This window comes from Nerophis lumbriciformis, linkage group LG07 (genome assembly GCF_033978685.3).
Source record: "Nerophis lumbriciformis linkage group LG07, RoL_Nlum_v2.1, whole genome shotgun sequence".
Classification (NCBI taxonomy): Eukaryota; Metazoa; Chordata; class Actinopteri; order Syngnathiformes; family Syngnathidae; genus Nerophis; species Nerophis lumbriciformis.
Window position 1 is genome coordinate 49,786,643 of NC_084554.2, and position 17,106 is coordinate 49,803,748.

Consider the following 17,106-nt stretch of genomic DNA (forward strand, 5'->3'; position numbering starts at 1 on the left):
CATTTTAACAGAAGTGTAGATAGAACATGTTGAAAGAGAAAATAAGCGGATATTAACAGTAAATGAACAAGTGGATTAATAATCCCTTTTTACAGTTTTTCCCTTATAATAATAGAATGATAAATGACACAAAATGTTACTGCATATGTCAGCAGACTAATTAGGAGTCTTTGTTTGTTTACTTACTACTAAAAGACAAGTTGTCTTGTATGTTCACTATTTTATTTAAGGACTTAACTGCAATAATAAACATATGTTTAATGTACCCTGAGATTTTTTGTTAAAATAAAGCCAATAATGCCATTTTTTGTGGTCCCCTTTATTTAGAAAAGTAGCAAAATACATTTTGGTACTGGTACCAACATATTGGTATCGGGACAACCTTAGAGTGTACTGTCGTATTAATATTTGTTGACGGTAAATTCCACGCCAAATCTGTAGGGGCAGCCAAGCCAAGCATACATTCACAGATTTAATGATCATAACTTTTGTAATATTCCCAAAGAGTCAGCGTGACCTCCAAGTTCTTGTTCCCCTTGAAAAAGTTGCCAGGAATCATTTTCATATTTTTTCTTCTTTTGGCTTGCTGGCAGCTGGTTTTTCTGCCTCGTGCGCCACATTTGACAAAATAATATTCCCGACTGTGAAGAGGGTTCAGTGCTCCAGGTCTCTCTCCATAAGTACTCGCTGGTTTGTGCACACCTTGAAGAGCAGGACACAAAATAGCATTTGTAACACTCCCTTTTGCTTCTTATCTTTTATTTCAACTCTACAAATATTACAGTTTCATTCAATTTGACTTATACACTAATACTATTAATTATATAACTATAACAATAATAAAGATAACAATAATTAACAATAATAATGATGATAATAATAATATTAATAGTAATATAATGATAATACAAAAGCAGTGAAGTTGTCACGTTGTGTAAATGGTAAATAAAAAGAGAATACAATGATTTGCAAATCCTTTTCAACTTATATTCAATTGAATAGACTGCAAAGACAAGATATTTAACGTTCACACTGAGAAACTTCATTTTTTTTTGCAAATAATCATTAACTTGGAATTGAATGGCAGCAACACATTGCAAAAAAGTTGTCACAGGGGCATTTTACCACTGCGTTACATGGCCTTTCCTTTTAACAACACTCAGTAAACATTTGGGAACTGAGGAGACCAATTTTTGAAGCTTTTCCGGTGGAATTCTTTCCTATTCTTGCTTGATGTACAGCTTAAGTTGTTCAACAGTCCGGGGTCTCCGTTGTGGTATTTTAGGATTCACCACACATTTTCAATGGGAGACAGGTCTGGAGTACAGGCAGGCCAGTATAGTACATAGTACCCGCACTCTTTTACTATGAAGCCACACTGTTGTAACATGTCTTGCTGAAATAAGCAGGGGCGTCCATGATAACGTTGCTTGAATGGCAACATATGTTGCTCCAAAACCTGTATGTACCTTTCAGCATTAATGGTGCCTTCACAGATGTGTAAGTTACCCATGCCTTGGCCACTAATACACCCCCATACCATCACAGATGCTGGCTTTTACACTTTGCGCCTAGAACAGTTCGGATGGTTCTTTTCCTCTTTGTTCGGGAGGACACAACATCCATAGTTTCCAAAAACAATTTGAAATGTGGACTCGTCAGACCACAGAACACTTATCCACTTTGCATCAGTCCATCTTAGATGAGCTCGTGTTCCGGGTGTTGTTGATAAATGACTTTCACTTTGCATAGCAGAGTTTTAACTTGCCCTTACAGATGAAGTGGTCAACTGTAGTTACTGACAGTGGTTTTCTGAAGTGCCCATGTGGTGATATCCTTTACGCACTGATGTTGCTTTTTGATGCAGTAGCGCCTGAGGGATCAAAGGTCAGTAATATAATTGTTTACGTGCAGTGATTTCTCCAGATTCTCTGAACCTTTTGATGATATTACGGACCGTAGATGGTGAAATCCCTAAATTCCTTGCAATAGCTGGTTGAGAAATGTTATGAAATTTGCTCACGCATTTGTTGACAAAGTGGTGACCCTCGCCCCGTCCTTGTTTGTGAATGACTGAGCATTTCATGGAAGCTGCTTTTATACCCAATCATGGCACCCACCTGTTCCCAATTAGCCTGTTAACCTGTGGGATGTTCCAAATAAGTGTTTGATGAGCATTCCTCAACTTTCTCAGTCTTTTTTGCCACTTGTGCCAGCTTTTTTGAAACATGTTGCAGGCATCAAATTCCAAATAAGCTAATATTCTCAAAAAATAGCAGTATTCGAGTTCGAACATTAAATATCTTGTCTTTGCAGTCTATTCAATTGAATATAAGTTGAAAAGGATTTGCAAATCATTGTATTCTCTTTTTATTTACCATTTACACAATGTGACAACTTCACTGCTTTTGGGTTTTGTAATACAAAATAATAATGATAATAGATTAGATGTCCGCAGCTTTAATTGTTATTCAAAACAAGCATCTTAGTTATTTTATGAGCTGGATCATGAATATTTTAATAATGAAAATGATTCATACTTTTGGACATATTTGTTGTTGTTCTGCTGAGGTGAGTGCATTGTGTCCATTTGGTTCATGAAGTCTCAAGAAGGTCTTGTATTTTATTCATGGCTGTTTGAGAACTCCCATGATGAAAATGATTCAGCATTTTATGTTTACTGAGTGCAAGAGTTATTTACTAACTGCAAACAACATATTCATACTCACTTTTTATGTAACACAAACCCCCTAAGATAAGACTGAACTCCTTCTAGCTATCATTAGCTTATAGCTAGCCTTAGCTTATAGCTAGTATTCGCTTATAGCTAGCATTAGCTTATGGCTAGCATTAGCTTTTGGCTAGCTTTAGCATATAGCTAACATTTCCTTATAGCTAGCAATAGCTTATGGCTAACATTAGCTTATAGCTAACATTCGCTTATGGATACCATTATGTTATAGCTAGCCTTAGCTTATAGCTAACATTTGCTTATAGCTAGCATTAGCTTATGCTAACATTAGCTTATGACTATCATTAGCTTATGGCTACCATTAGGTTATAGGTAGCCTTAGCTTATAGCTAGCATTCGCTTATAGTTAGCATGAGCTTATGGCTAACATTAGCTTATGCTACCATTAGCTTATGGCTAACGTTTGCTTTAGGCTAGCATTAGCTTATGGCTAGCATTAGCTTATAGCTAGCATTAGCTTATGGCTAGCATTAGCTTATAGCTAGCTTTAGCATATAGCTAACATTCGCTTATAGCTAGCATTAGCTTATAGCTAACATTTGCTTATGGCTAGCATTAACTTATTGATACCATTAGCTTATGGCTACCATTAGGTTATAGCTAGCCTTAGCTTATAGTTAACATTTGCTTATAGCTAGCATTAACTTATGCTAACATTAACTTATGGCTAGCATTAGCTTATGGCTACCATTAGGTTATAGCTAGCCTTAGCTTATAGCTAGCATGAGCTTATGGCTACCATTAGCTTATAGCTAACATTAGCTTATGGCTACCATTAGCTTTTGGCTAGCCTTAGCTTATAGCTACCATTAGCTTATGGCTAGCCTTAGCTTATGGCTAATGATTGCTTTAGGCTAGCATTAGCTTATGGCTACCATTAGCTTACAGCTAGCTTTAGCATATAGCTAGCATTCGCTTATAGCTAGCCTTAGCTTATAGCGAACATTCGCTTATAGCTATCATTAACTTATGCCTACCATTAGCTTATGGCTAACATTAGCTTATGGCTAGCATTAGCTTATAGATAGCATTTGCTTATAGCTAGCATTAGTTTAAAGCTAGCCTTAACTTATAGCTAGCCTTAGCTCATAGCTTGTTTTAACTTCTAGCTAGCCTTAGCTTATAGCTAACATTCGCTTATAGCTAGTATGAGCTTATGGCTAACATTAGCTTATGGCTAGCCTTAGCTTATGGCTAGCCTTAGCTTATAGATAGCATTTGCTTATAGCTAGCATTAGTTTAAAGCTAGCCTTAACTTATAGCTAGCCTTAGCTCATAGCTACCTTTAGTGTATACAGCTAGCCTTAGTTTATAGCTAGCATTACCTCTTAGCTAGCATTAGCTTCTAGCTAGCCTTAACCTACAGCTATCCTTAGCTTCTAGCTAGTTTTAGCTTATAGCTAGCCTTAGTTTACAGCTAGTATTAGCTTATAGCTAGCCTTAACTTATAGCTAGCCCTGGCTTCTAGCTAGCCTTAGCTTATAGCTAGCCTTAGTTTATAGCTAGCATTAACTTCTAGCTAGCCCTAGTTTACAGCTAGTATTAGCTTATAGCTAGCATTAACTTATAGCTAGCCCTAGCTTCTAGCTAGCCTTAGCTTCTAGCTAGCCTTAACTTCTAGCTAGCCCTAGCTTCTAGCTAGCATTAACTTCTTGCTAGAGATGGACATAACGTTGTTTTTGCAAGCATGATTGTGAAGAAAGTGAGTGTGAAGAAGAAGTGGATGATATTCATGGAATAAAAGAAAGAAATCATCAACAAGATGACTTGGTGAAATAGCACTGCTGGCAGAATGAGTCATGCCTTCTTCTCATCACAAACATTAGAACGTATGAAAAAAGATGCAGTTTGCATGTTTTGCCCACAGATGAACTTCATCCTCTTCATCTGCATCATCAGAATTCTGCGCCAGAAGATCAACTGCCCGGACATCGGGAGGAACGAGTCCAATCAGTACTCGTAAGTCCACTTCACCTGTGCCCAAGACAAAAGTATTGGGACATGCAAACTTCTTGGTGAGGGGCCCCGGTGTCCCAATACTTTTGCACATTCATGTTAGGCCTGAATGAAAGTGTTGATGTTGGAATGTGTTGATTAATTCTCACATTGTCATATATTGTTTATATGTAACGTTGTCATGTATTGTTTACATTTAACATTGTCATATATTGTTTACATTTAACATTGTCATATATTGTTTACATTGTTATATATTGTTCACATTGTCATATATTGTTTACATTTAACATTGTCATATATTGTTTATATGTAACATTGTCATATATTGTTTATATGTTACATTGTCATATATTGTTTACATGTAGCATTGTCATATATTGTTTACATGTAACATTGTCATATATTGTTTACATGTAACATTGTCATATATTGTTTATATGTAACATTGTCACATTGTTTACATGTAGCATTGTCATGTATTGTTTACATGTAACATTGTCATATATTGTTTATACGTAACATTGTCATATATTGTTTATATGTAACATTGTCACATTGTTTACATGTAACATTGTCATATATTGTTTACATGTAACATTGTCATATATTGTTTACATGTAACATTGTCATATATTGTTTATATGTAACATTGTCACATTGTTTACATGTAGCATTGTCATGTATTGTTTACATGTAACATTGTCATATATTGTTTATACGTAACATTGTCATATATTGTTTATATGTAACATTGTCACATTGTTTACATGTAACATTGTCATGTATTGTTTACATGTAACATTGTCATATATTGTTTATATGTTACATTGTCATATATTGTTTATACGTAACATTGTCATATATTGTTTATATGTAACATTGTCACATTGTTTACATGTAACATTGTCATGTATTGTTTACATGTAACATTGTCATATATTGTTTACATGTAACATTGTCATATATTGTTTATACGTAACATTGTCATATATTGTTTACATGTAACATTGTCATATATTGTGTACATGTAACACTGTCATATATTGTTTATATGTAACATTGTCACATGTTGTTTACATTTAACATTGTCATATATTGTTTATATGTAACATTGTCATATACTGTGTACATGTAACACTGTCATATATTGTTTATATGTAACATTGTCACATATTGTTTACATTTAACATTGTCACATACTGTTTACATGTAACATTGTCATATATTGTTGACATAAATGAAGAAGTCATGTTGTTTGTTTCAGGAGGTTAGCAAAGTCCACGCTGCTCCTCATTCCTTTGTTTGGCATCAACTTCATCGTCTTTGCTTTCATTCCCGAACAAGTCAAGACCCAAATCAGACTCGTCTTTGACTTGATTCTGGGCTCCTTTCAGGTATTAACATTTAGTACTACTATCATCTTTATTTATATTACTATTGTGATTATTAATATTACTATCATCATTATTATGGTAACACTTTAGTATGTTACCATTAATTAGTTGCTTATTAACATGCAAATTAGTAAGATATTGGCTCTTAATTAGTCATTATTAAGTACTAATTAATGTCTTATTCTGCATGGCCTTATTATACAACCGCCTATACATATATTTATTCAATCAATCAATCAATTCCTTTATTGTCATATTATAATAACACTTAAGTCATACATGAACAACGAGATTTTGTTTGAGCTTTGTCCAACGGCATAGAAACTGCATTGATGTGCAGGTTGACAATAGTTTACATTTTTGCATTGTCAGGAAGATGTCGAATAGAGGGACGTGGGGGTGGGGACAGTCAGATGTCTGATGGGTGTTACGTTGATGTTTCAGCAAAGCAATGTCCAGAGCACAATTATTGAGGTGGTGAAGAGTGAGGTAATAAGATGGTCCGGGGCAGCAAAGGGCCAGGCTGGTCATTTAGCAGTCTCACAGCCTGGGGATACAGACTGTGAGACATTCTGGTGGTCCTGGCGCGAATCGATCTATACCTCCTTCCAGAGGGTAGCAGGTTGAAGAGGCCATGTGCTGGGTGGTATCTGTCCTTCAGGATGTTGTGTACTCGCTTTAGGCAACGAGTTGTGTACATGGCACTCATCTCTGGGAGTATCGTCCTTGAAATTTTCCCCGCCGCTTTAACCACTCGCTGGAGGGCCTGTTGGTTCGCTTTAGTGCAGCTAGCAAACCACACTAAAAATCCGTAAGTGAGGACACTGCTGATGGCACAGTTGTAAAAGTTGACCATTAATTTCATTCATCATTCATCAGTAAGCCATTAACTCAGAGTCTTCCCTCAATAACCTCAGTATTATTGCTTATTAGTAACCCTACCCCTAACCCTTATATGTTCCCCTAGTCTCCAAATAACTCTAAATTAAGTTTTTGTTACTTTAATAAGCAACTAATTAATGGTGAATATGTTCCCCATACTAAAGTGTTACCATTATTAGTATTATTATCATTCTTATCATTGTTATTACTAATATAATTATTACTAGTAGTATTATCATCATTATTATTTATATTATCATTATCAATATTATTATTACTTTTACCATCATTACTAGTATAGAGGAAGTTATCTTGTATCTTTTAAAGTTTCTTTTTTTTATGTTATTGAATTATAGTAAATCAAACATAGTAAATAACAGAACTAAAAGTCCATACAGAATGTGTATTATATGATATAATACAATACAGTAAAATATAATATAATATAGTATAAGATAATATAGTATAATATGATATAATGTAGTATAATATGATATAATATAGTATAATATGATATAATATAGTATAATATGATATAATATAGTATAGTATAAAACAATGTAGTATAATATTATGTAATACAGTATAGTATAATATAATACAGTATAGTATAATAAAGTATAGTATAGTACAATGTAATATAAAATAATATAGTATTGGATTATACAGTAGAGTATAATGTAATACTACAGTTTGATAGATTTTTTTTCTTGGCCAAAAACATTTTTGTTAGGGTATGAAAACTGAAATAAAATATTATTGTAACTTTTGTGACGTGAATAAAATCTATAAAAGACATAAAAAGTAGTTCAAGTAAATTCACCTTTGACCTTTCTGACTTTTTAGGGCTTTGTGGTGGCCGTGCTCTACTGCTTCCTCAACGCAGAGGTCAGTGCGTCTCTACACACTCACACGCACACGCACACGCACACACACACACGGTCAGCGCAATATTCATGAAAAACGTGTGTATGAGATAACAATGATGTTGTGTGATGGTGTATGAAGACGTATGATCATCCACGAGGATGTATGATATATGATTATGTATGATGATCTATGAACATCTATGAGGATGTGTAAAATATGATTATGTATGATGAACTATGATCATCTATGAGGATGTGTAAAATATGATTATGTATGATGAACTATGATCATCTATGAGGATGTGTGATATATGATTATGTATGAGGATGTGATATATGATTATGTATGATCATCTATGAGGATGTGTGATATATGATAATGTATGATCATCTATGATAAACTATGAGGATGTATGATTATGTATGATGATTTATGATCATCTATGATGATGCATGATATATGATTATGTATGATTATGTATGATCATCTAATGGGATATATGATTATGTATGATGATGTATGATATATGATTATGTATGATGATGTATGATCATCTATGAGGATGTATGATATATGAAGATGTATAATCATCTATGAGGATGTATGATATATGATGATGTATAATCATCTATGAGGATGTATGATATATGATTATATATGATAACATGATTATGTATGTAACGTATGATAATTTACGATGTAAAATCGTGTATGAGGATGTATGATTATGTATGATGATTTATGATGTATGAATATGTGTCATTATGTATGATGATGATGTATGATTATGTATGAATATGTATTATGTATGATTACGTATGATCATGTATGAATATGTATGATGATGTATAATTATGTATGATCATTTATGATGTATGATTATGTATGATCATGTGGAATTTTGCATGATAATGTATGGTTTTGTATGATTATGTAGGCTTATGTATGATCATGTCTGATGATGACTTATGAGGATGTGTGATATATGATTATGTATGATGATGTATGATCATCTATGATGATGTATGATATATGATTATGTATGATGATGTATGATCATCTAATGGGATGTATGATATATGATTATGTATGATGATGTATGATATATGATTATGTATGATGATGTATGATCATCTATGAGGATGTATGATATATGAAGATGTATAATCATCTATGAGGATGTATGATATATGATGATGTATAATCATCTATGAGGATATATGATTATGTATGATAACATGATTATGTATGTAACGTATGATAATTTATGATGACGTAAAATCGTGTATGAGGATGTATGATGATTTATGATGTATGAATATGTGTCATTATGTATGATGATGATGTATGATTATGTATGAATATGTATTATGTATGATGATGATGTATGATTACATATGATCATGTATGAATATGTATGATGATGATGTATAATTATGTATGATCATTTATGATGTATGATTATGTATGATCATGTGGAATTTTGCATGATAATGTATGGTTTTGTATGATTATGTAGGCTTTTGTATGATAATGTATGATGATGTCTGATGATGACTTATGATCATTTATGATGATGAATGATCTTGTATGAGGATGGATGATGATTTTTGATCTTGTATGATAATGTATTATATATGTATGATGATGTATAATAATGGCTGATGACGTATTATGATGTATGACGATCCATGTTTATTTATTATGATGTATAATGATGTATGTGTATGTACGATGATTTATGATGATGTGTCATTTTGTATGATGTGTGATGTATAAAAATTATGATGTGTGATTATAGTGATGTATGATTATATATGATGGTGTATAATTATTTATGATTATATATGATGATGTGTGATGATTTATGATAATGTATGATGATGTGTGATGTATAAAAAGTATGATGTGTGATTATGATGATGTATGATAACGTATGATTATATATGATGATGTATAATTTTTTATGATTATATATGATGACGTATGATTATATATGATGGTGTATAATTATTTATGATTATATATGATGATGTATGATTATATATGATGGTGTATAATTATTTATGATTATATATGATGATATGTGATGATGTATGATAATATATGATGATGTGTGATGATGTATGAGGATGTCATGTAGCAGGTTACAACATGGTTCAGGTTTAGGTCTGGGCTCTGGCTGGGATGTTGCATTATCATTCTTGGATCAATTGGTGCATGTTTGTGGAAGCTCACCTTGTTTGGACGAGTGATGCTGGTGTCCTGGTGCAGGTGCAAGGTGAGCTGAGGAGGAAGTGGCGGCGATGGCACCTGCAGCGTCACGTCACGGCTGACAGCAAGTCCCAGCAGCCCAGCAGCAACTTCAGCACGCAGATCAGCTTGTTGACGCGCTGCAGCCCCAAAAGCAGACGCGCCTCCTCCGCCAATCACCAACACATGTCCCGCCTCTAATTATTACGGGGGTGGCGTGGCGTGGGTTGGGAGAGTGGCCGTGCCAGCAACCTGAGGGTTCCTGGTTCAAGCCCCAGCTTCTACCAACCTCGTCACGTCCGTTGTGTCCTTGAGCAAGACACGTGGTTTGGACCTTGCATGGCAGCTCCCGCCATCAGTGTGTGAATGTGGAAATAGTGTCAAAGTGCTTTGAGTACCTTGAAGGCAGAAAAGCGATATACTGTACAAGTATAACCCATTTACCATAACCCATTTATTGATCATATTTATATTAATATTATTATTATTTCAACACATGTCCTGCCTCTAATTATCATCATTCCATCCATCCATCCATTTTCTACTGCTTGTCCCTCTTGGGGTCACGGGGGGTGCTGGAGCCTATCTCAGCTGCATCATTATTAATATTATATCACCAACACATGTCCTGCCTCCAAATAGCAAGACTATTTATAATAATATTATTATATCTGTCATGACTTGGTCCTTGGGTTTTGTTTTGCCGGAAGGCAACAGAAAGTTGGTTCGGGCGAGACGGGAATGTAAGTACATGATTTATTAAATATTGTCAAAAAGAACAAACTAAAGGTGCGCACAAGGCGGAAGTACAAACTTGACTAATGAAACAAATACTTGCACGTGGGCAAAAAACTAAGGACATGAACAAAAGTCGCTAACTGTGGCATGAATAGAAAAAACTTACTTGGACATGGCATGAAGTGCGCAGAGGTAAACAGAGTGTGACAGGGGTATGATGTCGCCAGACATACAGCCTGGCAACTGGAAGCTTAAATAATAGTGACATGATTAAAGACAGGTGCATGAGTCGTGAGGGCAGGTGAAAACTAATGGGTAACCATGGAAACAAGACAAGGGAGTGAAAAGCCAGAAACTAAAGAGTCCAATAACTAAACAAAACAAAACATGACTACACAGACATGACAGAGCCCCTTCCTTAAGGACAGATACCAGATGTCCATAAAAAAAAACAAGAAAAACAATGATCAATAGTCATGGGAGGGCGGGTGGGGGACATGGCGGTGGGTCGCCAGACCACGTGTCCCCTTATCCACCGGGGCAGAGTTAGGTGGCGGCGACGCGTAGAGCGCCGCTATACCAGACAAGGTGGGCGACCTGGGAATGGCCACATTCGTGGCCGACGAGGAGGTCGGCGAACCTGGCGTGGCGGACGCCCATGGAATGGCCACATCTGTGGCCAACGAGGAGGTAAATGCGTCGTCATCGTGGCAGGCGGCGAAGCTTGGCGTGGCGCAGGCGGCAAAGCTTGGCGTGGCGCGTCAGGCGGCGAAGCTTGGCGTGGCGCGTCAGGCGGCGAAGCTTGGCGTGGCGCGTCAGGCGGTCAAGCTTGGCGTGGCGCGTCAGGCGGCCAAGCTTGGCGTGGCGCGTCAGGCGGCCAAGCTTGGCGTGGCGCGTCAGGCGGCCAAGCTTGGTGTGGCGCGTCAGACGGCCAAGCCTGGCGTGGCGCGTCAGGCGGCCAAGCCTGGCGTGGCGCGTCAGGCGGCCAAGCCTGGCGTGGCGCGCCAGGCGGCCAAGCTTGGCGTGGCGCGTCAGGCGGCCAAGCTTGGCGTGGCGCGTCAGGCGGCCAAGCTTGGCGTGGCGGGTCTTGGTCTTGGCGTGGGTCTTGGTCTTGGCGTGGGTCTTGGTCTTGGTCTTGGCATGGCGGGTCTTGATCTTGGCATGGCGGGTCTTGGTCTTGGCATGGCGGGTCTTGGCTTGGGTCTTGGTCTTGGCATGGCGGGTCTTGGTCTTAGCATGGCGGGGCTTGGGTCTTGGTCTTGGCTTGGGTCTTGGTCTTTGCTTGAGTCTTGGTCTTTGCTTGAGTCTTGGTCTTGGCTTGGGTCTTGGCGTCGTGGTACTTCGACTGGCGGCACTTGGGGTCGTGGAGCTACGACTGGCGGCACTTGGCGTTGTGGAGCTACGACTGGCGGCACTTGGCGTCGTGGAGCTGCGACTGGCGGCACTTGGCGTCGTGGAGCTGCGACTGGCGGCACTTGGCGTGGTGGGTCTTGGCGTGGTGGAGCTGGTGCTAGCCGTGGTGCAGCGACAAGTGCTAGCCGTGGTGCTGGTGGAGGTGGCCTAGCTGGGGGTTGCGGCTTGGCAGGCTGAAAGACCGGTGGCGGCGGCCGTGCTGGCGGCTGTACCTGGGATTTTGTGGGTGAAAAAAAAAAGTTTTGTGGGGGGCGGGGAATCAAAAGAAAAATAATTCAGAAAAAAAAATCCTGGTCTTTGACGTAATCAGGGCGAAGCTGGGCTGGCTGCTGCTTGCTTCTGCCCGGAGGGGGAGGGGCTTGTGGGAGCGGCGTGTCCTGCCGGCTCGCGGAAGTTCTTCCTGACGTCCCTCGCCTTTGGCGGCGCTTCCGTGGCTGGGGAGACGCGGCGTCGTCCTGGGACCAAATGGAGTCTGTACTCCACGGAGGAGTAGCGCAGCGTTTCCTCCTCCATGGCGCGGAGGACCTCCCACGCTGCCTCGTCCAAACTGTCCAACTTTTGTGCGGAAAAACTGTTCTGCTGGCGACATAATGTCATGACTTGGTCCTTGGGTTTTGTTTTTACGGAAGGCAACGGAAAGTTGGTTCGGGCGAGACGGGAATGTAAGTACATGATTTATTAAATATTATCAAAAAAGAACAAACTAAAGGCACGCACAAGGCGGAAGTACAAACATGACTAATGAAACAAATACTTGCACGTGGGCAAAAAACTAAAGACATGAACAAAAGTCGCTAACTGTGGCATGAATAGAAAAAACTTACTTGGACATGGCATGAAGTGCGCAGAGGTAAACAGAGTGTGACAGGGGTATGATGTCGCCAGACAGACAGCCTGGCAACTGGAAGCTTAAATAATAGTGACATGATTAAGACAGGTGCGTGAGTCGTGAGGGCAGGTGAAAACTAATGGGTAACCATGGAAACAAGACAAGGGAGTGAAAAGCCAGAAACCAAAGAGTCCAATAACTAAACTAAACAAAACATGATTACACAGACATGACAATATCACCTACACACGTCCCGCCTATAATTATTAATAATATTTATACTAATATTATATCACCAACACATGTCCCGCCTCTAATTATTAATAATATTTATATTAATATTATATCACCAATACATGCCCCGCCTCAAATTATTATTAATATTAATATTAATATTATTATATCACCAACACATCCCGCTTTTTATCATCATCATTATTATTATTGATATTATTATATCACCAACACATTTCCCACCTTTAATCATCATCATTATTATTATTAATATTATCATATCACCAACTAATGTCCCGCTTTTAATCATCATCATTATTATTATTAATATTATTATATCACCAACACATTTCTCACTGTTAATTATCATAGTTATTGTTATTAATATCATTATATCACCAACTAATGTCCCGCCTTTGATTATCATAATTATTATTATTAATATTCATATTATTATATCACCAACACATATCCTGCTTTTTATTATCATCATTATTATTATTGATATTATTATATCACCAACACATATCCTGCTTTCTATTATCATCATTATTATTATTGATATTATTATATCACCAACACATTTCCCACCTTTAATTATCATCATTATTATTAATATGATTATTATATCACCAAGACATGTCCTGCTTTTAATTATCATCATCATCATTAATATTGTTTTTACTATTATTAATATTATTAGAATAACAAGACATGTCCCACTTTTAATAATCATCAATATTATTATTATTAATACTATTAATGTTATTGTTAATATTATTATTATGGTTATTATTATTGTTCACCTGCACAGTCCGTCCGTCACTCAAAGCTTTCTCTTCCCATTCCATTTGAGTGCGTCTTTTGTTTATTTCCGATTCCCTATGAGTGCTTTCTTTTGTTTGTTTGCTATTCCGTTTGAGTGCTGTATTTTGGGTTTTTTCCATTCCGTTTGAGTGCGTCTTTTGTTTGTTTCCCATTCCGTTTGAGTGCGTCTTATGTTTGTTTCCCATTCCGTTTGAGTGCGTCTTTTGTTTGTTTCCCATTCCGTTTGAGTGCGTCTTTTGTTTGTTTCCCATTCCGTTTGAATGCTGTCTTTTGTTTGTTTCCCATTCCGTTTGAGTGCATCTTTTGTCTCCCATTCCGTTTGAATGCTGTCTTTTGTTTGTTTCCCATTCCGTTTGAGTGCGTCTTTTGTTTATTTCCGATTCCCTATGAGTGCTGTTTTTTGTTTGTTTGCTATTCCGTTTGAGCGCGTCTTTTGTTTGTTTCCCATTCCGTTTGAGTGCGTCTTTTGTTTATTTCCGATTCCCTATGAGTGCTGTGTTTTGTTTGTTTGCTATTCCGTTTGAGTGCATCTTTTGTTTGTTTCCCATTCCGTTTGAGTGCGTCTTTTGTTTGTTTCCCATTCCGTTTGAGTGCATCTTTTGTTTGTTTCCCATTCCGTTTGAGTGCGTCTTTTGTTTGTTTCCCATTCCGTATGAATGCGTCCTTGTTTCCCATCCGGTTTGAGTGTGTTTTTTGTTTTCCATTCCGTTTGAGTGCTGTCTTTTGTTTGTTTCCCATTCCGTTTGAGTGCTGTCTTTTGTTTGTTTCCCATTCCGTTTGAGTGCGTCTTTTGTTCATTTCTGATTTCCTATGAGTGCTGTCTTTTGTTTGTTTGCTATTCCGTTTGAGTGCGTCTTTTGTTTGTTTCCCATTCCGTTTGAGTGCGTCTTTTGTTTGTTTCCCATTCCGTTTGAATGCTGTCTTTTGTTTGTTTCCCATTCCGTTTGAGTGCATCTTTTGTCTCCCATTCCGTTTGAATGCTGTCTTTTGTTTGTTTCCCATTCCGTTTGAGTGCGTCTTTTGTTTGTTTCCAATTCCGTTTGAGTGCGTCTTTTGTTTGTTTCCCATTCCCTATGAGTGCTGTCTTGGTTTCCCATCCGGTTTGAGTGTGTCTTTTGTTTGTTTTCCATTCCGTTTGAGTGCTGTCTTTTGTTTGTTACCCATTCCGTTTGAGTGCGTCTTTTGTTTGTTTCCCATTCCGTTTGAGTGCGTCTTTTGTTTGTTTCCCATTCCGTTTGAGTGCTGTTTTTTGTTTGTTTGCTATTTCGTTTGAGCGCGTCTTTTATTTGTTTCCCATTCCGTTTGAGTGCGTCTTTTGTTTATTTCCGATTCCCTATGAGTGCTGTCTTTTGTTTGTTTGCTATTCCGTTTGAGTGCGTCTTTTGCTTGTTTCCCATTCCGTTTGAGTGCGTCTTTTGTTTGTTTCCCATTCCATTTGAGTGCTGTATTTTGTTTGTTTCCCATTCCGTTTGAGTGCGTCTTTTGTTTGTTTCCCATTCCGTTTGAGTGCGTCTTTTGTTTGTTTCCCATTCCGTTTGAGTGCTGTCTTTTGTTTGTTTCCCATTCCGTTTGAGTGCGTCTTTTGTTTGTTTCCCATTCCGTTTGAGTGCTGTCTTTTGTTTGTTTGCTATTCCGTTTGAGTGCGTCTTTTGTTTGTTTCCCATTCCGTTTGAGTGCGTCTTTTGTTTGTTTCCCATTCCGTTTGAGTGCGTCTTTTGTTTGTTTCCCATTCCGTTTGAGTGCGTCTTTTGTTTGTTTCCCACTCCGTTTGAGTGCGTCTTTTGTTTGTTTCCCATTCCGTTTGAGTGCTGTCTTTTGTTTGTTTCCCATTCTGTTTGAATGCTGTCTTTTGTTTGTTTCCCATTCCGTTTGAGTGCTGTTTTTTGTTTGTTTGCTATTCCGTTTGAGCGCGTCTTTTGTTTCTTTCCCATTCCGTTTGAGTGCGTCTTTTGTTTATTTCCGATTCCCTATGAGTGCTGTCTTTTGTGTGTTTGCTATTCCGTTTGAGTGCGTCTTTTGTTTGTTTCCCATTCCGTTTGAGTGCGTCTTTTGTTTGTTTCCCATTCCGTTTGAGTGCGTCTTTTGTTTGTTTCCCATTCCGTATGAATGCGTCCTTGTTTCCCATCCGGTTTGAGTGTGTTTTTTGTTTGTTTTCCATTCCGTTTGAGTGCTGTCTTTTGTTTGTTTACTATTCCGTTTGAGTGCTGTCTTTTGTTTGGTCCTATTCCGTTTGAATGCGTCCTCGTTTGCCATTCCGTTTGAGTACGTCTTTTGTTTGTTTCCCATTCCGTTGGAGTACGTCTTTTGTTTGTTTCCCATTCCGTTTGAGTGCATTTTTTCTTTGTTTCCCATTCCGTTTGAGTGCGTTTATTTTTTGTTTCCCATTCCGTTTGAGTGCATCTTTTGTTTGTTTCCCATTCCGTTTGAGTGCGTCTTTTGTTCGTTTCCCATTCCGTTTGAGTGCGTCCTTGTTTCCCATTCGGTTTGAGTGCATCCTTGTTTCCCATTCCGTTTGAGTGCGGCTTTTGTTTGTTTCCCATTCCGTTTGAGTGCGTCTTTTGTTTGTTTCCCACTCCGTTTGAGTGCGTCTTTTGTTTGTTTCCCATTCCGTTTGAGTGCTGTCTTTTGTTTGTTTCCCATTCCGTTTGAATGCTGTCTTTTGTTTGTTTCCCATTCCGTTTGAGTGCTGTTTTTTGTTTGTTTGCTATTCCGTTTGAGCGCGTCTTTTGTTTGTTTCCCATTCCGTATGAATGCGTCCTTGTTTCCCATCCGGTTTGAGTGTGTCTTTTGTTTGTTTTCCATTCCGTTTGAGTGCTGTCTTTTGTGTGTTTGCTATTCCGTTTGAGCGCGTCTTTTGTTTGTTTCCCATTCCGTATGAATGCGTCCTTGTTTCCCATCCGGTTTGAGTGCGTCTTTTGTTTATTTCCGATTCCCTATGAGTGCTGTCTTTTGTG

The 17,106-nt window shown here is 37.8% G+C and overlaps 1 protein-coding gene across 3 annotated transcripts in view; it reads left to right on the forward strand.

Moving 5' to 3' along the window:
• The window catches only part of vipr1b (vasoactive intestinal peptide receptor 1b), a 72,931-nt gene that overhangs the window by 52,286 nt on the left and 3,539 nt on the right, over window positions 1-17,106 (forward strand). For 2 of the 3 annotated variants that reach the window (XM_061964923.2, XM_061964922.2), the window contains 4 exons: window positions 4,620-4,711; window positions 5,976-6,105; window positions 7,834-7,875; window positions 10,132-11,242. In XM_061964923.2, the coding sequence (XP_061820907.1) occupies window positions 4,620-4,711; window positions 5,976-6,105; window positions 7,834-7,875; window positions 10,132-10,311 (444 nt within the window). In that variant the 3' untranslated portion in view covers window positions 10,312-11,242. Of the gene's footprint in view, window positions 1-4,619; window positions 4,712-5,975; window positions 6,106-7,833; window positions 7,876-10,131; window positions 11,243-17,106 lie in introns of those variants that run through there. The other variant, XM_061964924.1, reaches the window with a different exon arrangement.